At 35.4% G+C, this 27024-nt stretch overlaps 1 protein-coding gene across 1 annotated transcript in view; it reads right to left on the bottom strand.

Annotated features, from left to right (window-relative positions):
• IPO11 (importin 11) overlaps positions 1-27024 on the bottom strand; it is a 179041-nt gene that overhangs the window by 139731 nt on the left and 12286 nt on the right. Inside the window, exons 3-10 of the mRNA XM_065873437.1 lie at positions 25966-26038; positions 24376-24579; positions 15528-15660; positions 10992-11050; positions 6217-6265; positions 4679-4749; positions 2186-2378; positions 1183-1335 (exon numbers count right to left, since the gene is read on the bottom strand). Coding sequence (XP_065729509.1) covers positions 1183-1335; positions 2186-2378; positions 4679-4749; positions 6217-6265; positions 10992-11050; positions 15528-15660; positions 24376-24579; positions 25966-26038 — 935 coding nt within the window. The remainder of the gene's footprint in view (positions 1-1182; positions 1336-2185; positions 2379-4678; positions 4750-6216; positions 6266-10991; positions 11051-15527; positions 15661-24375; positions 24580-25965; positions 26039-27024) is intronic.

Here is a 27024-nt window from a genome sequence, read left to right as displayed (position 1 = left end):
CGCATGCTTGGGAACACAAGGCCTTACAAAGATTTCTTTACTATAACCTACAGAACATATCTGTGTACATCACAGTCATCTATCAAGTGCTCATATCCATAAGGATTCTCACTTTCATTAAGAACTCTGTATGGAGGAAAGCTCAAAGTACTTGTCACTCCCAGAGTATGTGACATCACCTGATACACTATCATTACAATCCTGAGAATCATTTCATACAATAATGATGTTTTACAAGTTCAAATGATTAGTCATTTTCCATAAATTTCCTATATTTAAAGTAAAATACTTCAGGGACTTTTAAAACTCTAGGGATTCAGTGTTTCATCTTATAATATTATATTACTGCATTAAAAAAAGCAATAAGAAGCATAAGACTTTAAGAGAAAAAGCAAAAACAAAATATGTGTTATACAGTGTAGTGCTGTATTTTCTAAATGGATTAAAATATTTTTAAATGAAAAAGAGAAAGAAGATAAGTCTTACAAAAATGTTTAAGGTGTTCTAAAAATATTGGAAACACGTGTATAACTACACAAAGGCACCCAGCCAAAGGGATGAGTAGAGGTTAAAATCTAGCCTATGTCTGACCATGGCTAAAGCAATTCACACACGAACACTTTATTCACACACAGGTACTTTATCAGGCACACAAGTCCTTGATTTTCTGTAGCAAAGGACTGATATTCTATCTAGTACTAAAATTCATATAGATAAAAAGAACTCCTATAAAAACGTTTTAATCATCAAAAAATTAATTTTAAATTAAAACTTAAATAGGTAATCCATTCGACAATTCAGAAATTTTCATCTCCAAACTTCGTTCTGAAGTAAAAATTTCTACAAATAAAAAATAATACAGAATGAACCACAAAGATAATAGAGAAAGACAGTTAATTTTATATTTTTGTTTTAAACTACAGGATATATTCATAACATCTAAAAAATTTTATCTTTTTGGAAAAAATTTTATATACTTGAACATGCATTCATTTTCTCCTTCCCAATTTGTACTAATGGCTAATAAAGAGAGAATGATAAGCTAACTTTTAAAAACCAAGATTCTCAGAACAAAAGTACTACATTAAAATACAGTGTTATTATACCTGTCATTCAAACAAATGATACCTATTGATGGAAGGGGGAAAAGAACCATGCAAACACTGAAAAACGGATACTTACTAAAGCCTTCTGGGTCTTCTTCCCACATTGTCAGTTCTTCTTCAGTTAACAGAAAATAATGAGAGACTAATCTTCTACATATCTCTGTCAAAGTGGGATATGTGAAGAATGCCATTTTAATCTTATGAGCTTCAAGAGTTTCAGGGCTGCTATCTAGAAAAATAAAATTTCCAAGTTAATTGTACAGACATTCTACCCAAGTTGGATTATGTAACTTAAATTTAACAATACCTCCTATATAGTGGTGTATAAATTTTCATTTATATTATGGACAAATCTCAAAGATGCTCTTGCCTTTATTCATACCACACACACATCAGTCTTGCTTCGTCTTACCACTATACCTTATACATTTCCATGCTATATTATCACACCACATTGAAGTGAGTTACTTATGTATCTCTCTCTCTGTCCTACAAGACTTTCTCATTCATCTCGATATACATGTACATGAATGAATTCCAAATACAGTTTACCCTTGAACTTTGCGAGGCCATTTACACTCAGATATTTCAACAGTAAATACTACAGTACTACACGGTCCGTGGTTGGTTGAATCCTCAGATGCATAGGAACCGCAAATACAGATGGCCAACTATAAGTTATACTCAGATTAACCTCCTCATTGTTGGAGGGTCAACTGTAATATAACAAACAATTTAACCTGTCTAGAAGCAACATCACTTTATACAAGGTCAGAGAAAAGTTTTAATTGTACAAATAAATACAGCCTACAAATGAGCTGCAGTGGTTACCGGAGGGCTTCAACTGATCTTCTACTGTGTTGCAAAAGACAGTTTACTAAATGCACTGTATGGTTTTTAAAAGCTGGCATTCACATATTAAAGGCTCAAATCCTTATCTCTATTTCATGTCCCAGCAATATTTTATTTTTCAGACTTAAATAAATGAATTTCAAAAAACTTACATAAAAATAGCAATTGCTTCACGCTTAGATTAAAATAAGGAAGTGAACAAAATAAAACTACCAGTAAAGCATTACCTTCAAAGTTTTTGGATGGCTTATAAGCATAATTTTTGACAATCATCTTAATAAGATTCATGCACTGGACAATGAATCGTTCAAATGTAACTCCTTCACCAACTTCTGTAAACACATAGCTTACAGAAAATTCCAGTGATCTCTGAATTAGAGGAGTAAATGAAAAGGGATGCTGATCCAAGAAATCCAAAAGCTATAAAGAAATAAAAATTAAAATGTATCAAATTCACATAGGAAATATAATCATTCATAGGTATATCTTATAACTTTGGTAATAAACACTTAGCAAGTTTTGAACCTTGGTGGGAAGTCCATGTATATATGTATATGCAGTTTCACATGTAATATACTTCCTGGGATACATCATACAACAGTGGATTAAATCAGATTATATCTCATTACCTGAACTCTCTATTATTTCTAGTACAAGGTTCAAAATAAACTTACTTCATACTTAATTTGATATCAATGGACAAATGTGATACAAAAAGTACAAGTATATAAAAGATAGGCTTTTAAAAAAGTAATAGATAAAGGCAAAGAATCAAAAAACTATCCTGCATCAACTGTATTTCAATGTATCAAACAGTTGATGAGACAGATTTCTTCCTTATAGAAGAATTCCAGCTAATAAATGCAAAAGGAATAATAGAGTTACATTGCCATCATTTTGTAACCCCTAATCAAACAACAGATCTAAGTTATGATCATCAATGGCTGCTAAATAAGGGAAAAGCTACTGAAGAACTTTACAATAGCTCACTCATCAATTTTAGACAACCAGACACTGTGCATTTCCTGATGTGATGCAATAGGAAATACACAGCATCACCTGTAAAGTATTCTTGTCACTGTCACCCTCCTCCCAAAAAAAAAAAAAGGCCTGAATGTGATCAAGCCTCTGTATCTAACTAGAAATTTATAATAAATATGGGAGTAGGAGGGGTATAGAGACAAAGAAATATGTTAAATAACACATCAGGATGTAGGCAGCCAAATCCACAACACGGAAAACTCTACAGGAAATGATCTGTTATCTCAACAAATAAGTAACAAGAAAGAAAGAAAAAGAAAGACATAAAGAGAACCAACGCTACTGAATCCTTATTCAAAAAAAAAAAACAACTATAAAAAATTTATGAGAGAAATCTGAAAACTGACTAAATATTTAGATGATATTAAGAAGTCATTCCTACTTTTTAAATGTGATAATATTGTTAGATTATATGTTTTTTTTAAATCCTTCCTCACTTAAAGACACATATTCAAATATTTATAGATAATACTATATGATATCTGGGCTTTGCTTTAAAACAAACAGAAAGGAGAGAGAAGCAGCATACAGGTAAAAACAGAATTGACCATGACCTTATTTTGATAATTGCTGAAGTTGAATGATAACCTCATGTGATTCAAAGTTACTCAGTTCTATCTGGAGGCATATTTTAAATGTTCCAATTTTAAAAGCTTTAATAAAGTCATAAGACCATAAATATGAATTTCATAAATTATATACTCACACTGTGTAGTCCCACATCACATCATTTTGTTTTACTTTGCTATGTGTTTTTTGTTTTTAACTTAAAGGATCTAAGTCAATTTTATCTGGATCTTGGATGAGGTGGGGTTTGCTGCTGAGGCTCTTTGGAACATGAGTTGGAAATGAAGACAGAAACTGAAAGTGAGTTGGAAATGAAGACAACTGAAACTGAAAGTAACTTCTACCCAACCACAAAAAATAAGAACAGCTCATTTCTACCCCTTTGCTCCACCGACCCCACCGGGGAACAGACAACCTCAACCCTATTAATGATCCTTCAATGAAAAGGGGGAAATATGCTACAGATTTAGATATTGCCACCTATCTTCAAACACCTGTTTTAGGGCTATGCAGTCCTCCAACCAGGTCTTCCTCACTGTTATACCCAATTCTTTGTACTTTTCCCAACCTCCAAGACTAAAACTTTGTAAAAATTAATATTTTTATAAAACTTAATTTCATCAGAAATATATACACACTGCCTAGTACAATGCACCCATATAATTATATTCAAAAGATATTTGATATTAATGATGATAATCTGTCATTATGAATATAATGATTTCCTAGTATTATCTACTGCGACATCTTAGCTGCTTTCTGCTGAACTGCATTGCTGTCTTCTTTATCTCTGCTTTTTCCAGTGGGTTTGAGAATAATGAGCCTTACGGGAATCAACTTCTCTAATATTTATTAGGACTGATTTTTTTTTTACATCCAGGTGACATACACTATGATATATGGTATATAAATTTAATTTTTATATGCATTCTAAAGACTTCAAGATACAAGGGTTTTGGGGTTTTTTTAGCTTTCTTATACACAGTAAGAAAATAAGTTACCTTAACACTAAAGTGAAAGTGTATGCTTATTAAAAAATCATTTTCCTTCCTAAATCTGAGTATGTACATTTCATTTGAGAAAACATACTTAAGATCAAAAAAAAAACTTACCACTTTAGTAAAAAGAATGATGGTCTTTTCCAGTCTATCTCTACATATATTATCTGTACCTATACTTCTACCTGTTAGAAATACATTTCAAATATTAGTAAAAAATTTATAATATTCTAGAAATTCACAACCAAGACAATGACAAAACTTTTTACAAAAATACTGCTCAGATTTATTTTTGCACATTTTGCATTATGAATTCACTAGTGTGTATTCCCAACTCTAAACAAATAAACAATAAAAATTAAGTTTTTAAAAAGCAATACCAACACTTGTACTTGACACAGTAACCTTCAGTGCCATATTTCATAAAATTAATCCTAAAATACAAACTCAGCCCATTTCACAGTAAAAGGATAGCAATTTTATCCATAAAATCAGGAATCACAGTTTCAAAATCTAAACTAGTCATATCTGAAATACCTATCAAGCAACATAAGTAAAAACAAAGAATTCAAAGGTTAACATAATCATTATTTTTCCTATATCTTCTAACAATTTTCTTCTGATAATTTCCCTGGTATAATTAATTTCTGTACATTCAGAATAATGTCCATCAGCTCATTAACTATCTTGCTCCCTAATCATACTAATCATATTCTGTCTCAACAGTTATGTCATTCTCTTCTCCTGGAAAGACTTCTATTCTTCCTTCTGTTTCCCCCAGGGGGATGACCAGAGGAAAATGACCATTTTTAGGAAAAAAAAAAACTATATGAGCTGTCTTATTCATCTTTACATGCACAGTACCCAGAACAATACCTGGCAACACACTCAATAATGATTCTACTAAACCGAAAATGACTGACATAAAACAAATCAGCAACTCCCTAAAAGTGAGTACGCTAAGGTATCTTCTCAGGATAGTAAGTCTCCCAATACACTCACACATAAAAAACATACACGTATACAGGTTATACATATGTGTGTGTGCACGCATTCGTGTGTATCCTGTGTATGTTATGTGTGTGTATCCTGAGCAAAGGTGCTTATAATCATAGGGAAGAGAAAAGGATAACAAACAGACCACCAGTATAATACAACATAAATGCAAATGCTAAATTCTTTCGTGTGGGAGAGTGGATCAGAAAGGGTCCTATAGGTAAGTCAGAAAGGTTAATAAACAAGGGATTTACAAAATGAATATAACCATTTAAGAACATTTATATCAAACAGATACATAAAATGTACTAAAAGAAACAATCAATAAAAAGTCTAAACAGCATTTGACATAGGGTCTCTACACTTATTATCTGCTAAACATACTACCATTGTGGATGTCTGCATGGAACAGAGTAGTAGCAGTAGAAATACAGAGGAAGGAATGGATACAAAATAATTTTATTTTTTAAAAAACATTTCCTCAATACTTAGGACAAGATAGGTATATGAAGACAAAGCTGAGCTTCCAATTTAATTTCAGATAATTAATTACCAAGATAACAAGATTTTAGCCACTCCAGATTTGCAAGTGCCAAGCGGAAGCTATTAATGAGTAAGGATTCTACAGTAAAAACTACTATCATGGAAGTACTTACTGCACTCCAGAAATTGTTTTAGGCGTTCAAATATTCCATGTAAAAAACCCTAGAAAAGAAAAAATATTTTGAAGAGTCTCAATTTATTGTTATAATTTTACCTTACACTTTTTCAGGGAAACTAAAACATACTTATCACATCATATTAAAAAGTTAAAATTAGATAAAAATCATTCCATTATTATAAAATGTCTTCAGTCTTCCACAACAAAATAACTATTTCATCTCCTCAGTGTCTCATTTCAATAACCTAAATCACTTTGCAATAAATAATTATTTATTAAGCATTCTATTTCACTACATATTCTCTATTCTTACTGTTTTATTTTTTTTATAGCCTTATAACTCCCTGACATACTGTTTATCATCTGTCTCCTCCCTCTAAAATGTAAGATCCTTAAGAGCCAAGAACTTTTCCTTGTTATTTTGCTCTATCCCAGAATCCAGGAATGGTATTTAGCAATAATAAGTACTCGTAGTATGAATAAATGGTAGCAATTATTTATAGCAGAGTTCTCAATCTCAAGTATTAAAAACATTAGCCTTCAGATACCAGAAAAGGCAAGACTCACCATTTACCATATGGGTCCAATACACCTTTACCTTTTAATATGTATTTTAAAATGTTATGAAAATTTCACAGAAATAGGGCTTTCCTGGTGGCACAGTGGTTGAGAATCCGCCTGCCAATGTAGGGGAGACACGGGTTCCAGCCCTGGTCTGGGAGGATCCCACATGCCGCGGAGCAACTAAAGCCGTGTGCCACAACTACTGAGCCTGCGCTCTAGAGCCTGCGAGCCACAACTACTGAAGCCCACGCACCTAGAGCCTGTGCTCCACTACAAGAGAAGCCACAACAATGAGAAGCCTGCACGCAGCAACGAAGTAGCTCCTGCTGCCACGACTAGAGAAAAGCCTGCGCACAGCAACAAAGACCCAACACAGCCAAAAATAAAATAAATAAAATAAAGTAAATTAATTTTAAAAACTTTACAGAAATAAATATAAAGGAATAGTGAAAAACAACTTTATTAAAAATTTTTAAGAATTTAATTATCACAGACGTCTTTGCATCAATAAATTCTGGTGTATAAACATAATAAAAGATGTCACGTGTCCTGTTAGCAGATGAGATGGTCCAGGTTTTTGTCACAAAATACTACACAATGAAGGCCTTCCTGATGAATGACTAACTAGAACAGAATGCTCTATTTCTTCTTTGAAATATAGAAATATATTGTTCACTCATCAATTCCTGAGTCTGAGACAATTCAACTAGGATATCATCACCTGAAGACACAAAGGCTGGGATTTCACTTAGACAATTTCACTATCATCACTAGGGTCTAGAATGCTGCTACCGGTCTCTCTGAGAGCATCCATCTTCAGATTCATGTAAAAATTATAAAACATTTTCCTGTTAATTTTCTTTTCTCAGCCATTTCAAGCAGGAAATGAAAAATCCTGAACTCTCGACTGTGTTAAATGAAAGCTAATAGTAAAGAGATAGCGTTTGTGGTCTTTTACACCTTCCTAAAAGACGATGCAATACAGTAGACAACACAGTAAGAAAACTACAGGACAACAACTAATTTCATTATTGCCTCATCCTCTGGCAATCTCATCATTCTTTCATTTTCATACTATTTCAATCATTTTAAGCACAGTTGAGAATGATAAGTAATGATAATTAACAATAAAATAATTCCTAGGAAGATGAAACAGCAGAATGTTTCAAAACAGGAAAAATAAAATCACCGAGATCCCATATGTATGTTAAATTTATACAGGGGTTCAATGGTCCCATACAGTAGCTACAAGATAGAAGGAATTTTATTCTATTTTCTTATAATTATAATTTGTGTACCAGTCAGGGTTCTCTAAAGAGAGTAGAAAATTATAAAGGCCATCAATTTTAAGCGCATCAAGAGGATCGGGAACTTACAGAACTAGACCACCGACTAATCTGCAATCCAAATCAACTAATTAACTTGACTATTGTTATGTAATAATAAAGTAAGAACCCCTTAAAATTATCATTAAATGGTCATTTACAGAGCATTTTAATTCGTTGCTGAACTCATTACAAAAATCATTATCTCCCTTAATCCTCACAACATCCAATGGGATATGTACTATTATTTCATCTCGTATTACAAAAAAGGAAACTCAGTATCAAGGAAGATAAGTAAATAGTCTGAGGTCATGTTATCAGGAAAAGGCCAAGCCAAGATTCAAATCCAAATTTATCTGCCTCCAGAAACCCAGATCTCATGACTATTATATAGTGCTTCTTAAGCATCTTTTAAATTCCATGTTATTTTAAAGATCTTTATGTTATTTGAAAAGTTGCCCATAATTTGTTAAAATTCTATTCTCTTTACAACTAGTCAATATACATTAAATGCCACAACACAGCATTTATAACTGAGTAAAGGTTGACGTACAATTTCTGAGACAGAAGAAAGACCCTCAAGGAAAAGCCAAAGGCTCACAAAATAGGGATAGTATTCACTGAAAACTATTATTCTAGTTTACAGAAATATGATTCAAATCAATTCATTTTCACTAAAAAAACCCTGACATATTCAGTATTTTAGTTAATGTTATGGTACTCAGAATAATATTACATAACAAGATAATCACTGAGCCTTCTGACATGTTTCTACCATATCATATAGTCATTCATTTAACAAATAACTACTGAACAATTTTATACTGCAGAGATTGTTCCAAGCTCTGGAGTGAACAGTGAATGAAACAAAGTCTCTGCAGTCATGAAACTTACACTCTAGTGAGGGAAATGAAGGGGAGCTGTCAAACTGGTTTCTGGAAAATGTTCTTTGACAGCATGGCAATAAATATAGATATTTAAATGTATCAGTATTTAAAACTGGGAATGGTTTTGATATATCTTCAGGCAATTTGGTAATATATATCAATATCATCAGTGTGCATACACTTTAACCCAACATTTCCATTTCTAAGAATTTATCCTAGAAGATCACTTAGAAAAGTACACAATGACATATGCACCCAAATGTTCATTCCAATACCATTTATCAACAATTAAAAACTGGAAACAACCTACATGTCATCAATAGATAATTGGGCAAGTACATTATAGAAAACCTATGATTAATTTTATCATTTTTTTAAAAATTTGTACACCGACAGCAATCATATGGATTTACTATACAATCATTAAAAACATGACATATAACAATATTACTGACATGAGAAAAATATCCCTAATACACTGAGTTTAAGAAAAAGCCAAGTGGACTTCTATGGTAGCACAGTGGTTAAGAATCCACTTGCCTATGCAGGGGACACGGGTTCTAGCCCTGGTCCGGGAAGATCCCACATGCCACGGAGTAACTAAGCCTGTGTGCCACAACTACTAAGCCTGCGCTCTAGAGCCCACGAGCCACAACTACTGAGCCCATATGCCACAACTACTGAAGCCCGCGCACCTAGAGCCCGTGCTCCGCAACAAGAGAAGCCACCACAATGAGAAGCCCACATACCGCAACTAAGAATAGCCCCCACTCACCACAACTAGAGAAAGACCATGCGCAGCAACAAAGACCCAACACAGCCAAAAATAAATAAATAGATGAAGGAAGGGAGGGAGGGAGGGAGGGAGGGAGGGAGGGAGGGAGGGAGGAAGGAAGGAAGGAAGGAAGGAAGGAAGGAAGGAAGGAAGGAAGGAAGGAAGACGGACCCAAGTAAGGAAACAGCTTGTAGGTCTCATTCATATAAAAGTGAGGAAGAAAGTATATCTGAAAGAATATGCATAAGATGTCTTAAAGGATAATTAACAAATGTTAGCAATGTCTCTGATAGTAAGTTTTTAAATGATTTATTTCCTGTTTCCTTTTCTGAGTTTTTTAACCTTTAAATGCTTTTATAGAAAAAAATCATCTTTACATTATAATGATGTATATTAGCAGTTTCTGAACTCTTTTAACAATAGAACCATTACTTCAATCATAATCTTATGGAAATACAAAATATAGTAAAGATTTAAAACAAAACTGTGACTCCGGTCAAATCTAGTAGGACAGACCCAAAGACCCAATTAAATATACTCTTTCCACAATTCCTATGCAGCCCCCAAGACAATCCAGAGAGTAACATCTTAGCTGACCTAAACTCACTGTGAAAACTAATATAGATCTGAGCAAGTATAATACAATTCCATTTTGTTTAGGAATAAAATTTATGCAGCTATATATTTCTGCATATAGAAAAAGTAGATGACATGATACCAAAAGTGAATATATTTCACAACTTGTTGGGCTTATCAATGGAGTTTTCCCCTCTTATATACATAACTTTTAATTGATTGCAAAGAACATAAATGTTATGATTCAAGGAGAAAAAAACACATTTTAAGTACATAAAAACAGACAAAGGAAAATACCAAGGATATAAATCAATCTACACTGACCCTGGTAATGTTATCATAGCATTCAAATTCACAAGAGTTCACGTGAATTCAAAGTAACACTCTCAATGCACCACCATCCTAGTTCTACTTCTTCTCCTTCACATAATATTTCTGCTTTAACATAGTCTATGTATGCCTGAAAACAGACCACAAGTCTAGAAGTGTAGTATAATATATACAGAATAGTAAAAAACTAGGTGGTCATTTAATAAAAAACTTTTAAATAAATGCCAAGTAAAAAGAATAAACTTTGTAACATTCAGGAAAATACCAAGCACTTTTCCGAAGCTAGAAAAATTAAATGACTTCTTTCACTTACCATCACCTCCATATTCTTATGAGGTTCCACGAATCCATTAACAGTTAACTTACGCAGCACTGAAAAGTAAAATCAAGCTTTACTTACATTTTTTTCATATTTTTTTCCTATTAAAATCATAATCATAATAGACTCAGAATCACAAAGCCTCATCGAGCCTGGAGGTTAATCTAGCTTAATCCTTTCATTTAACAGATAAAGAAAGGTAACTCCTGGTCACTGGTTGGTTATGAAGTGGGAAAGATGGAACTAAACCCCAGTTATTGTGACTAAGAAGCAACGCTCTTCTCACTTATCCTAACTACTCATGTTTTTTAAAACCATACTGCAAAATTTAGTTCAATTTACATAACTGTTAGCACTTCTCACTTGCAATAACACCTACAGGCTAAGTTGAGAAGGTTACCTCTATTCCATAAACTTTAAACTATGACTCAACAGTGACCGAAAAGGTTTATTCAGTTTCAGGCTACATTAATGAAAATATAGTACCTCCAAAAAGGGATAAAAAGATTAAACTCTATTTCCAAATCTGGAATAAACTACAGTGCTCAATTACAAGCATCACATTTTACAAGTAAACCAATGTACACAGGGAGACAAGCAGGATTAACAGATTTGAAGTCAGATCTAGACTTAAATCGTAGCTCCAATGTCTAAAACTGTATTATTTTGGGCAACTTTTCTGATCTCACATTCCTCATCTATAAAATGTGGTTATAAGTCCTACTGCATAGGGTTATTAAAGAATTCAATAGTACAATATATGTAAAACACTTAGCAGAATTCAGTAACAACAAGCATGATAGCAGCATAAGACTACCACCTTATATTATCAAATTTAAAGTCACTTCACTTTAAGAAAACAACTTTATAGACAGCATTGCTTTCTATATAACTAAAGACTTAGTGTTCATGAGGTGAAGTCTAAGGGCAGTGTAACCCACATACCTACAGTCAATTAACCTTCAATAAAGGAGGCAAGAATATACGATGGAGAAAAGACAGTCTCTTTAGCAAGTGATGTCGGGAAAGCTGGACAGCCGCATGTAAGTCAATGAAGTTAGAACATTTCCTCACACCATACAGCGAAATAAACTCAAAATGGCTTAAAGAGTTAAATATAAGACATGAACCATAAAACTCCTAGAAGAGAACATAGGCAAAACATTCTCTGACATAAATCGTACCAATGTTTTCTTAGGTCAGTCTCCCAAGGCAAAAGAAATAAAAGCAAAAATAAACAAATGGGACCTAATCAAACTTACAGTTTTTGCACAGCAAAGGAAACCGTAAACAAAATGAAAAGACAACCTACAGACTGGGAGAAAATGTTTGCAAATGATGCAACCAACCAGGGCTTAATTTCCAAAATATACTAACAGCTCATACAACTCAATAACAAAAACCAAACAACCCAATCAAAAAATGGGCAGAAGACCTAAATAGACAGTTATCCAAAGAAGACATACAGATGGCCAATAGGCACATGAGAAGGTGCTCAACATCGCTAATTATTAGAGGAATGCAAATCAAAACTACAATGAGGTACACCACCTCACACTGGTCAAAATGGCCATCATTAAAAAGTCTACAGGGACTTCCTTGGTGGCGCAGTGGTTAAGAATCCGCCTGCCAATGCAGGGGACACAGGTTCAATCCCTGGTCCGGAAAGATCCCACATGCTGCAGAGCAACTAAGCCTGTGTGCCACAACTACTGAGACTGCACTCTAGAGCCTGTGAGCCACAACTACAGAGCCTGTGAACCACAACTACTGAGCCTGGGTGCCACAACTACTGAAGCCCATGCACCACAACGAAAAGCCACTGCAATGAGAAGCCCGCGCACAGCAACGAAGAGTAGCCCCCACTCGCTGCAACTAGAGAAAGCCCGTGTGTAGCAACAAAGACCCAACACAGCCATAAATAAATAAATAAATTTTTTTGAAAAAAGTCTACAAGTAATAAATGCTGGAGTGGTTGTGGAGAAGAGGGAACCCCCCTACGCTTTTGGTGAGAACGTAAATTGGTACAGCCACTAAGGAGAACTGTATGGAGGTTCCTTAAAAAACTAGAGTTGCCATATGATCCAGCAATCCCCTTCCTGGGCATATATCTGGAGAAAACCATAATTCGAAAAGATACATACACCCCAATGTTCATAGCAGCACTATTTACAATAGCCAAGACATGGAAACAACCTAAATGTCCATCGACAGATGAATGGATAAAGAAGATGTGGTATATACACACAACAGAATACTACTCAACCATAAAAAAGGATGAAATAATGTCATTTGCAGCAACACGGATGGACCTAGAGATTATCATACTAAGTGAAGTCAGAAAGAGAAAGACAAATACCATATGATATCACTTACATGTGGAATCTAAAATATGACACAAATGAACTTATTTACAAAACAGAAACAGACCCACAGACATAGAAAACAAACTTATACTTACCAAAAGGGAAGGGGGTCGGGGAGGGATGAATTAGGAATTGAGATTAGCAGAAACACACTATCAGTACTATATACAAAACAGATGAATAACAAAGTCCTACTATATATATAGCACAGGGAACTATATTCAACATCCTGTAATACATCATAATGGCAAAGAATATGAAAAAAAATGTGTGTATGTGTGTGTAAGTGAATCACTTTTCTGAATCACCAGAAATTAATACAACATTGTAAATCAATTAAACTTCAATAAAAAGTTAATAAAGTCAGTGTATTAAAATTAGGCTTAGAATGCAAATGTCTAAAGACCTTCAGTTTCATACCCTCAATTATATACAACTCAAGTTACTGCACCATAATAGGAGAAAATAGGGCTCAAGCTGAATCCCTTACCCTGGACAAGATCTTTCCCACCACAGGACCTTGGTCTACACTATCTGGGACAGTGCTTTCTTTCTCCCTTTATCACCTAGTTAACTTCCATTTATACTTTATGATTTTAGTTCAAACATCAGTTTCTCAGGGGAAGTCTTTTCTGACCTTATTATCAATCATCATAACATTGTAAGGCCCCCCGTCACAGATGTCATTTTACATGTACTTGTATAACCATTTTATTATATCTGTCTCCCCAGAACCAAGCACCTACCTATAAATATGATGAATGAAGTAATGAACATATGCCTGTCTAAAGGATACTAAATGTACACAGGTATAAATGCAAAGATTACATGTGACAAAAGCTCTAGTCCTAAGTATTTAAGTCATAAAAGCAAAGAAATTTACAGCTTGACAGAACAAGTATTTTAAGGAAAATGCTATGAGATTTTTCCAGGTCAGGATGCCTTAGAAATGCTAATGTGTATCTAAGACCTTGAGATGCTGTGATATCGAAAAGCCTAAAGCAGGCTAATGTAGAGTAGAACAGCATCATTTGTGTCAGGAGTTAGGCTTTGAAGTCAGTGAGACAAAAAGACTCTACAATCAAAAAGATTCATGAAAATTCCTTAATCATTAAATACAGTACTTACACACTGCTTTATGTATCTAATCTTGTATCAGTTTCTCTAATTCTTTCTGTGTAAACATTTCTAAGGCCTTTTAATGTCTTCCTCAAGAATGTTGGCAAAACCATCTCCATTCACTTGTAAAACCACCTGTACAATGGATTGGATTTTACATGTCAACAGTCCTTTAAAATAATCTGTCCACAAGGTTCCCCAAAATGTGTTGACAGTTTGGGGTTTGTGCATCCACTATCTTATCAATGTAAGTGATGCACTGGAGTAGTGCCATTGTAAGGTACTAAGGTGAGTATGATAAAAAGGTTTACAAATAAAACAGAGAATGCAAAATGAGCTGCAGTAAGAAAGAAATAAAGGTTGCTTGAGCTCAAACTAAGAAACACAAGATAAAAGAGCCTCAGCAACCAGAACAGAAGGAAGACAAAGAGAATAAAATGATGGTGAATGTTTTAGAAAGGAAATGAACCTCGGAATACATGCATCAAGATAAGCTCAGCTCAGGAAAGGTGATAGAGATTTATGCTAAGGGAATGCCTATAAACAAAGCATAGGAAAACACAGGCCAGGATAGCACCCCAACAAGCACCTTCTAAAATCCAAGTGAGCCTAAGATACAAACAAGAAAGATGAGTTCTCAGGGAAAAGAGAGCTGGGAGATAGAGCTCAACTAATAAGCCTTGGGGACAGAAGTTTAGGAAAGTCACATGACAATAATAATGGTAGCAGCCCAGAATGAGAAATGAAGCAAAAAAGAAGTGCAAGTATTTGAAAGGTATGCATTCAGAGCCATGAAACTCCAGTAATGTGAATATAACTTAAAGCTATCCATCTGAACTATGTGTGCTCTCATCAATTAGCGTAGAGGAAGAGCTATTCTTACAAAAGAAAAGCAAACTACAAGAGCCCTTGTCTCTGAGGGAACTATTAACGCCTTATTCTTCCACCAGTGCAACTGGAAACAGAAAGTCCATACAGATAAACTATTCGGCCACTATTCTGAGGTATGTTGTTTCAAAAATTAGCATGTCAAGTTTAATAGTACCTTTCAATGATAGTAGAGTTCGTTCTAGTGAACTTAGAACTGCAGCTTCATTGCCAGAAGAAACTTGTTGAAGGAATGTGTCTGTGTGGTGATTCCAAAGAGAGCAGGCAAAACTATAAATTCCAGAAGCTAACTGCAAAGATATCAACAAATTTGGTCACAATATTATTACAGATTTCAGTAATCAATTAGACCTACGTAGTAATACGTTTTGGTTTTAAAACTGAGCACACATTTTCAATGAGATTTAAAATAGTCAAGAATCACTTACAGCAACATTTTAAACTTTTTTTAGTCACAAGGCACAGCAGTAAGTATAGTTTACATTGGCTGCTGCTAAGAACACACACACACATGCCCTCCCCCCCAAATATTAGTTTCTTGAAACACTGCTTAGCCTAATGCCTGCATTGCAGTCTGATATTTCCTATTTTTACTTTTTTTTCTTCCACTAATAGTTGTAACACTCAGCTTTAAAAACAGAACTGTCACTGAGTTTATCAGATAAATCAATATACTAAGAATACAAAGGAGTTAAATTTCTGTGTTCTGCCAATTCTACCCATATGGTCTTGGGTATTTAAAGCCAAGAACATAACAAACCACATCACTTGTCAGGCCACTAGCCTAATATGTCCCAGTATTTAAAAACCTGACTCACACTGAGAACCACCTTCCAGTGGTATCTTCAATTTTTTTCCAGAAGGTCTAAGAGCAAACCACCTGAGCCTACATGGCAATCTTCTTTAAATAAAATTATACATAAGTGCATATGACTAGTTATCATTAGTACACTTCAGAATGATTTTTTCTTATTTGAGATATGTCATATCAACTAATTAAACACTGTATTTACTAATGTGGTCAGGCATCAGAAACCAGTCAGAAATGCAATCCTATAAATATTTCTATGAAAAAGCAAATTCCACTTCTGTTATTTTAATTCAGTAATCTTAATGGTCTGTGCGTCCAGGTATAGAGAAGCAGCTTCACCATACCCCTTGGAAACTGCACATATCTACATAGGCAAAGGCTTAAACCTCAGCTAATCCGAGTATTGGCAGAACATCTTGTGATCCTCCTGGAACACAAGAGGATGAAAGGCTTGTAAGCAACTGCTAGAACACCAATCTCCTGCTCACCTCCCTATCTCCTCTGTTAGATGGTTTCTCATGGCCTCCTGGAATCTGATAAGGTATAAAGTATCCTATCTCACCCCTAACTCTCTCCCCCAGAAGAGAGCTGCAGAATATAATACCACTTAGTTACAGTCCAGAATTGGCTTCCCAGCAATGGGGCATTCCACAACCTGGACTGGAGTCATCCAGCCCCTATTGCTTTGGTCATTGTTTTTAGTGTGTAGACATATAGCATTTGTGACAGAAATCAAGAAAGAAAGAGTAGTATGAAAAAACTTTAATATTCTTCTTTGTTTCACACTCCAGTTCTGGAGCTAAGCACCTAGTTTAGGCATTAGGCATCTATTACGCGACAATTCATAATTCTTTTTAGCTAGCCTACAAAAGGGCTCTGCACAAACAGCGATGGCTGGAATGAAGCAGCAATAGCACTACACTTTCAGCCCAAGGGTAAAAGGAAGGAGACAGACAAAGAAGGAAGAAACCACAAGAATTTGGGACGGAATACTGCTAACTATCCTGTAAACACAAGCCCTCCACAAGCTTCTATCTGCTCCAGAAAATACCAACTGATACATGGTCACAAAAGGCTCATCTGGAAAAGAGAAAGTAATAATAAAGCACAAATAGGAGGGATAAAAATATTCTACATTTTATTCTCAAAAATGTAGAAGGGGTAGGGGATATTCAGTTAGACAATATAAAAATAAATTATTTAATGAAACATTTTAGGTCGTAGTTCATGAAAATCCCAAATACTTGCATTTTTCTTTTTCTAAACCAGAAGAAACAGTGCCACCCACTGACTGCTTAGCAACTTTGTAGAAGCACACAGACTTGACTCCTTGAATATCAAAGGCAAAACATTACAGGAAGTTTTATTTCTTTTAGCATTTTAAATATTCTTAAACTTTTTTAGCCTCAGGACCACTGTCCTCACAATTTTCCCCTAAGAAAAGTGAGCACCAAAAATGTTTAAATCAAAGTCTTGTAATTCATCACTAACAGTGGGGCAATGAATATTATCCACAAACTGGAGCTTTCAAAACCTGCTTAACCTAACTCTAATCAACAAGATAGGGACTTCCCTGGTGTCTAGTGGTTAAGAATCCATCTTGCAAAACAGGGGACACCGGTTCAATCCCTGGTCAGGATACTAAGATCCCACATGCCGCGGGGGCAACTAAGCCTGTGCACCACAACTACTGAGCCCGGGCGCTCTGGAGCCCACATGCCACAACTAGAGAGAAGCCCGTGTGCTGCAACAAAGAGCCCGTGCACCACAACTAGGACCCTACACAGTCAAATAAATAAATATTAAAAAAAAAAAAGATAACCAAAAAATGTTTCAACATGTCAATGGTGCACCAATAAAAAAAGAAAAAGAGAGAATACTACTCTAACTTAAAAAGGCTCCTAAGAAGGAATTAATTCCCTGGCGGTCCATTGGTTAGGACTCCGCACTTTCACTGACAAGGGTGCAGGTTCAATCCCTGGTCAGGGAACTAAAATCCCACAAGCTGCATGGTGTGGCCAAAAAAACAGACACTTAAGAAACATGATCAAATGCTATGTACCTGCCATATTCATCTTTCTGGCTCAAACACACCACCTGTAAACATATTTAAGAACAACGTAGAAAAGTGGCTAGAAGTATTACATCATATTAAATCACTAGTTTTACGTGTGTCAAGTATGATAAAAGTTAAATGATTATACATGCTAAGTAACCAGATTAGGCTCAAGATGGAATCACTCATGCTAAGCCCCATAGCAGCAAACCAAAACTTAGAACTAAGGTTCTATGCTGGGCTCTCCCAGAAAAGGCAGGTCTAGGTCAACCAATCAGTGCCTGCCTGCTCAACACAAGTTACCTGACCCAGCTCTAAGACTTCTCTTTGCTCCATATGAGGAAAATAACTCTGATTTAGCTATTCAGCTAATTCCCAGTCTAGCTTCCTTGTTCCTGCTCACTTTCGTACAAAAAACTCTTTCAGCTTGTACAGCTCTTTGGAGCTCCTATCTGCTAGACTGGATGCTGCCTGACCCATGAATAGTTGAATAAAAGTCTACTAGGGGCTTCCCTGGTGGCGCAGCGGTTGAGAGTCCGCCTGCTGATGCAGGGGACACGGGTTTGTGCCCCGGTCCGGGAAGATCCCACATGCCGCGGAGCGGTTGGGCCCGTGAGCCATGGCCGCTGAGCCTGCAGGTCCGGAGCCTGTGCTCTGCAACGGAAGAGGCTACAACAGTGAGAGGCCCGAGTACCACAAAAAAAAAAAAAAGTCTACTAAATCAGTAAACTGTCAGTTGAAAATTTTCTTTTAACCTTTAAAAAAATAAATCTATCTTTTTACAAATGAATACTCAAGTATTTAGTAATAAAATATCGTGAAATCTTTAAATTACTTTAAAATATCTTAGAAAAAGCAATAAAGCAAAAACAGTGAAATGTTAACTGCTAAATCTAGGTTATGGGTATATGGCAGTTAATATTTTTTCTTTATTTTTCTATATGTTTAAAAAATTCACAAGTAACTCTTAAAACATCCACACATTTGTAACAAAAAAAGGTAGTTACTTTAGTAGTAGTCAGCTTTTTCCTTAATATTTAAATATAAATTTGTTTCCACTTAACCATGACATGCATATATATCAAACTACCCAAATGTGTCAGGCCAGAAGCTTTGGTGGATTATAAGGTTACAAAAACAATTTCCAAAGTGCCAATGTCTCTCAATTGATATTAACTTTCAATGAAGGACATTCCTAAAGACCTGTAACATCTGTTACCTACATATTTTTTAAGTAAAATCTAATTTTTATTTTGTTCTCAAACTTGCCACTGGTACACCTCAGGCCCAGGAAGGTCACTGTGGCCCATCTTCCAGATCCCTCAAGTCCTCGAATCCTAGCAACAGCCATAAGGCTGTCCTTAGCTACTGATGTCTAGACAATGCTCTCAGGTATACAGAATATGATCTCAATATGAGGAAGGAGGAAGTGAAACTACCCTCCTCTCCATTTGGGATCCTGCCTTTGTTCACAGCTGCATTTCAGGCATCCAATACAGTGACTGGCAGAGTAGGAACTCAAATATTTGTCAGACAGATAGAGATGGGCAAAAAACAAAGCATAAATCGGCAATGCTTCAAGAGTCCCTTTTCCTAGGACCCAGACAAGAGTCCTTGTGAACCATCCAGAAAGGATAAGCACCATGCTATACTCAAAATCTCCTCTTCTGTTTAGTGCATAGCTTTTTTTTTTTGATCAAGCTAGTCACCTTGACTCTCTCCTCCATTAAAACTTCCCACCAAAAGTTTCCTCATATTTATATAAGCCTAGACTCACATGCATGCATGCATGAGTGCGCGCGCGCGCACACACACACACACACACACACACACACACACACACACACGCGCTCTTAAGTCCCCATACAGGCTCATAGCAGAGATGACCCTTTGTGTATTATAGGAGTCACTCTTTAAACAACGTGATTAAAAGCCAATTTGAATTTGGCAGAGCAAGAGACGAGATCTAGAATCAGCATTTAATCAGTACTTGGCATTTAAAATCAGCCAAACGAAACTGAAAACAAAATGAATTTAACCTACTTGATGATTTGCTTATAAACACATTTATCTTTTAAATAAATTTCACTATTTTGTAAATTTCCTGGAGGTTCAAGCTATACCATATAAGTGGCACCTTGGCATTCTCAAACTTAACATTCATAACTTCAACTATTTGGGAATTTTCCCTAAGGACCACATCATGAAATTATAAATTTATAAGAAGTTAAGTATGAAAATCTCTTTTACGAGGCTGAGTGAGCTTATACTAACCAACCCATCTCAAATAACTATGTGGTTCTGTTTTGTTAGTTTATTCAGAAAACAGTAACTCATCAGGAAGACTCTTTGGTAGTATTGTAACCTGACTTCACCTTGCCACACAGTTTTATCTTCACCATGCAAATAATATATATGCTGTTAGTGGGAACATTATTCATCATAAACCCTTCAGTTTTTTATATTTTCCTAAATGTTAGCTTTGACTATAATAACAATGTAATACAGTATTTAGTTTTCTTCTGTGGCAGATTTTAATAAATTACTAAATGAACTTTGAGGGTTTGTGTCTTATGCCTTTCCCAATGAATGTCAAGAGACGACTATTTGTCTCTTTCATCTCCTTCAGTACCTTACATATCTCTCGTACACAACAGGCAAACAATATCTGCTGACCTACTCTCAGGGAGAAGAATTTAAGATTAATTCCTAACATCCAAACTTAAAAAATTCATAATAAAAACTGGTTATGGAAAATGTCCTTTTTAGAGATTCATACTCTATAAATATTATTGGATGAAATGACACATTAAGATTTGCTCCAGAAAAGAGGAAAAGTAAACGTGGCAGCTCCTTAAGAACTGTTAAATATGAGTGAAGAATATATGGGGGTTGTTGTATTGTTCTCTCAACTAGAGTATATTTGAAATTTTCTTAATTAAGAAAACGATATAACTGGTTGTATGCCAAAATTCCACAGAAAAGTATCCAATAAAGTCAGTAAGTCAAGAACTTAACTGTATGCTAAGAAAATACAAAAAAAATAAAACTAAATGTACAAAGGTCTTGGCTTCTAGAAAAAACAGTGATTAAAAACGCAAAATTGGGGCTTCCCTGGTGGCGCAGTGGTTGAGAGTCCGCCTGCCGAGGCAGGGGACACGGATTCGTGCCCCAGTCCGGGAAGATCCCACATGCCGCGGAGCGGCTGGGCCCGTGAGCCATGGCCACTGAGCCTGTGGATGCGGAGCCTGTGCTCCGCAACGGGAGAGGCCACAACAGTGAGAGGCCCGCATACCACAAAAAAAAAAACAAAAACAAAAACGCAAAATTGATATTTAAATTACACCATAACTAAGATTTCCATCTCAAAACTTTAATGGTGTTTGTATAGATTCACTTGGAATAATAAAGATTATAAATTCTCAGAATCACACAACTTTAGAATTGAAAGAAAATTTTAAAGAATCATAAAGTTTAAATGTCTTACTCAAAATTCCAAAGCTGCTCAGTACAAAGAAACATTCTTCACTGGAAACCAGGTCTTCTCATACTTGTTAACCCATATTTCTAAACACAAGTGAAATACACTTGCTTTCAAAATATCTTTTCTTCTTTTTTGAGTTTCAGATTACTTCATTTACCATAGCATAAACCTTTGTGGGTTACACATCATGTCTACAAGGTATTATTTGGTTAATACATTTACAAGTACATTAGAATTACTATCTGTACCTTAAATCCCTTGCTTTTGTAGACTTTAGATTTTAACTGTACTTAATGCCAACTTTTTTATATTCAGGTTTGTATGAAAAGCTTATGATTTTCTAGAAAATGAATCCTCTTTGTGTCAAATCAAGCTCAATTTTGTAACTGCAAAGCAATTTTCTCTCCACTGCTGATTTTGTAGTTTGTCACCCCTGAAAAAGACTTATTTTAACGTGGAGGGAAAACAAGATATAGAAATTGTTGGGGCACGCAGAGCAGTAAGGAAGGGTTTTAAGTGCACACTGCACTACTTTGCCATACCAACTAGCTCAACTATGACCTTACACTTAATTTTAGGTGGGAAACTAATTTAGTACATGAAGACCATCTTAACAATAAAGTAAACACATTATTAAAAGGAAGATTTCCCCACACTTCAGATTACCGAAATAATAGGAGTTGCTTTATTAACTAGCAAACTTGCTCTTTGTAATAGTATATTCCCACACACGCTACCTTCAATTAAAGTACACATCTTGTTCCCCAACCCCATGAGACAAGACTCCCCTCCTAGTCCCTACTGTGCTCCATGTTTCCAGGTTCCGATACTCCATTCCAGAATGAAAGGTGCTAAGCTGAATTATTTCTTCCCGGTATCTTGAGTTTTGTATATGCTCCTCAAACTCCTGCTTTTTGAAGTTTTGCACTATACCACTTTGAAATCTAGAAGGTATCTAAGAACAAATCTCTTCTTTTACCATTTATTCATTTAACAGTTACTGAGCACCATCCACTGATGTGCATTCTCCTGGGCTGGATAGTAGGACTGTAACAATAAGAGCTACAGTCCGCCCTCATAAAATTCAGTGTGGTGGATCTCAAAAAGGTAAGTCAACAATTATAATGTAATTACAATGCAATGTACAGTGTAATAAATACTCTGCTGGAAGTAAGTACAAGATGCTAAGGAGACCTATATTTCATTTTATATGGAGAAGAAATAGCCTCACACTACAAGAAAACCAAGCAAGAAAGTTGAAGTGGACAGGAAGCTAACGCAAACAAGCTATACAGACTAAGGCTAGTTTAGAAACAATTTGTAGAGCCTGACTAGGCTAAATATAAATTATATCTGAAAACCAAGGAGGCAACACATTAAGAGAGTACAACTTCAGAAAGTCAAACTAAGAAGTAAGACTTCTATAGAAGGGGACCCTTCACTACTACAGAGTAACTATAACCCAGAATCTTCTACACATTTGATTTTGGAAAACGTCTATATAAAAGATATTGAAGGGGCCTAAGATGGGGATAAAGGTGAGAAAAATCAACAAGAAATTCATAGAGAGACTTGAGAAGATAAAATGTCCGTTTCTGTAGTCCTTGTTAGATATTAAGCAAAACTGACAAGGATTTTAAAAGCAACCTTTAACAAAAAGAATTTCTTACACTCAATATCCTCAGATAAATAGAAAATTGGCTATTTAAACCTACTGGGTTAAAAATAAAGAGAACATAATGTGGTTCTGGTTTAAACTTTGGTGTATTAAGAATCACCTGGGGAGGGCTTCCCTGGTGGCGCAGTGGTTCAGAGTCCACCTGCCGATGCAGGGGACATGGGTTCGTGCCCCTGTCCGGGAAGATGCCACATGCCGCAGAGCGGCTGGGCCCATGAGCCATGTCCGCTGAGCCTGCGCACCCGGAGCCTGTGCTCTGCAACGGGAGAGGCCACAACAATGAGAGGCCCGCGTACCACAAAAAAAAAAAAGAATCAACTGGGGAACCTATCAAAAATGCAAATTCCCAAGCCATATCCTCAAAGTGAGGATTCACAAAGGTAAGCAAGAACACTTAAAAACACTTGGAGACTCCCACTGTTATCTGGTACAGTTCAAAATGTTAGGTTGAATAATATGAAAATCACTGTTCTGGTAGTTCAAAACAGTGAAATACAAACAAAAGCACCAAAGCAACTGAATAGAGAAGGTAAAGTTTTTTCAACAAATGGTGCTAAAACACCTATAGACGCCCTCAGTCATGTCAGACTCCTTCCTACATCCACCGATTACCCAGGCGTGTCAATTGTAACTTCCTAAATTTCAACTCCACATGCTTCTAAATGTTCTCTTTACGGCTGCTTCATTTAAGAGCTTTATCATCGAATCTGAACAACTTCAGATAGCCTCAAACCAGTCTCTTTGCCTTCAGACTGTTCTCCACCAATTTTTCCCCCTCATTGGCAACTAAGTGACCTTACCAGTCATATCACTAACCAGCTTAAAACCTTTTGGGTGTTATCTATTAGTATGAACCTTTTGAGGTCAATTAGAAAGAATTAATAATCCTTCAATAAGATATTTAGAGGTAAAATTACACACCTTTTAATACAAGTAGCACAGTTTTCATTATCAAATTCTTTGTTAAATTACTTACATCATAAAACAGTTTTCTATCAGCAGCCAGTCGTTTAGACGCCAGGGTCTTGGTAACATGATAAAAGGTAAGCAACGCTCTGTGCTGTCGAAGATCATCTTGTACTTTGACAGATTCTATAAGAGTGGGAATCAGTTCAGGCCACTGTCTAGGACAGTCCAATCGAGCAACTTTTGCAATCAGCACAGCAATCTGAGTTGCAATCTAAAGGAAAAAAAATTAATCTTCAGAAATAAACATACGAAATTAAAGCAATAGATAAGGAATGCATTCATAGTTGAAAATTACCTTTTTGGTTAATTATACATTTAACAAAAATGAGTAAGATTTCACTGAACAACTGCTTAAGATAGTAGTTCTCAAAGTGTGATCTATGGATCCCTAGGGGGCCTAGGATCCTTTCTGTGAGGTCCTCCCTTTCCCAATAACGTACCGGTGTGAAGCTAGATTTTCATCACATAGCTTCTGCCAAAATAATATCACAACATTGTAAATAGCAGATATATTTGAAAATCTACATATCTTCTTTTAAATAGCCAGACACTAAAGAGATAGGCAAAAATGCCAAACAATGTTACTCTTCTCATTAAATATTTATTGTTTGGGGAAATAGCTATTGTTCACTTTTTTAAATTCTACTTATGTTAAAGAATAATAGTTTTTTAGATTTCTCAATTTTAATTTCTAACACAATAAATATCAACATATATAACCATTTCGTGTTTTATTTTAGCAGTATAAGGAAGTTCTAAGAATGCAAACTTTGAGAACCAATGACCTCAGAGTAGAAATGAACATCAATATTAGGTATTTACATAATATTTGTTCAGATCAGTTTCACAAATTCTGGCTGACAGAACACCTAAGCAATGGTTTACCCCTCAATCACCCAAGACCCTGACCCCTCAACCACCTCCTGCCCCACGGAAAGTAACTCTGTTCCTCTCCATCTTCCCTCATCTCCCTCAGTTGAAGAAATGCACAGCAAAAAACTCAGATCATTTAAATAGGTTTAGATAAAACTGCATTGGATACACCACCTAATACAGTGTGCTTTGATTAAATTAAAGAATCAAATGTAAGAAATAGTAGTAACTTGGAAAAATAATTTTTGTATCATAAGCAAACTTATTTTATTCTTAAAAGAAAAATCTCACTATAAGGGAAAGAAAAATTCAATTCCCACAGAGTAGTGAGAACTTCAAATGTGATGAAGGAAACAGACAAAAACCAGAAGCCATCCTGTAGTTTAGGGGGAGGGGGATGGGAGTGCTAAATTAACTTCTATAATTAATATATAGAGATGTGCTTTCAATATTGGCTCAAAAACTGAAGAAGTTAAAAAATATACAAGTATATCTATCTTCAAATGACTTCTGAGTTTTAAATCATCAACAGCCAAATCTAATCAAAATTCTTAACAGGTAGACTTGGATCTAAAAATTAAAAAACCATCAGAGAAATGTGTATAAACATCACAAATGAACATTATAAGATTTTATTTTTAACGCCAAGAAACAAAGTTAGTTTGGAAAAGAAGCAAAAACTAAGGGAAAAGAAAGAATAGTTGGCACTCATTTCCTCACAGACCTGGTTTATTGGTTCATTGAAGTTGGTGATTAGCCCTGCACGCAATGTAGATTTCTCCTCCTCTGAGAGAGCACTGTAAAAAGATATATTTGTTATGCAAGAGAATGCTGCCTAATAATGAATGCAGGTAAGCACGACTGAGAATTTTAGCAATAAAAAGTCTTCCAAACAATGTGTCCTTGATTGTTTTGGTAATTAAACAGAATTATTTCCATTACTTGTATATTGACACATCAGGTAATACAAAAGCACAAAATTCCTTCACAACTGAATAAATAGGAAGCACAAAACAGTAAGCAATAGGAAATAAGATAAATCCAGAGTAAAGAACGTGATATTTTGATGTTTCCTTCTATTGATATAAAAACAGTTGCCTACCAAAAAATTAATGACGGTCTTTAAAAAATCTATGAGTAAATATTAGTCTTACACTGACTTCTTTTACAAAATTCTATGTGGAAAGGGATCAGGAATCAGAGAATATTTGGGATGGAAGAATTACTAGAAATCAACTAGTTTAAAATCTCTCATTTTACATGTCTGAAAAGAATAAACACGATACTAATAAGTCTGACTGCAAATGAGGAAGGAAACTAGATAGCAAAAGGAAAGAGACGGAGACTATCCATCTGTATAAGATTGTATATATTTTGAATTTTGAACTATATGAATGGTTTTATTTATTTTAAAATTAAATTTTAAAGACCTGATTTTAAGGTTTTCCATTCTGGCTATGATAAGAGTAGCTGGCACTGGATGAATCATCCCCCAAAAAATCTGCTATAGGGCTTCCCTGGTGGCGCAGTGGTTGAGAGTCCGCCTGCCGATGCAGGGGAAACGGGTTTGTGCCCCGGTCTGGGAAGATCCCACATGCCGTGGAGCGGCTGGGCCCGTGCACGTCCCGGAGCTTGTGCTCCTCAACGGGAGAGGCCACAACAGTGAGAGGCCTGCATACCGCAAAAAAAAAAAAAAAAGTTGCATACAATTTTTTAAAAAAATGTTTTAAAGCGTCTGTTGAGTTGAATTGTGTACCCCTCCCCAAACCCTCCAAAAGCTATG

Source organism: Phocoena phocoena, chromosome 3, assembly GCF_963924675.1.
Source record: "Phocoena phocoena chromosome 3, mPhoPho1.1, whole genome shotgun sequence".
Taxonomy (NCBI): domain Eukaryota; kingdom Metazoa; phylum Chordata; class Mammalia; order Artiodactyla; family Phocoenidae; genus Phocoena; species Phocoena phocoena.
Note: the sequence above shows the minus strand (reverse complement) of the source record. Positions and strands in the feature narration are given on the sequence as shown.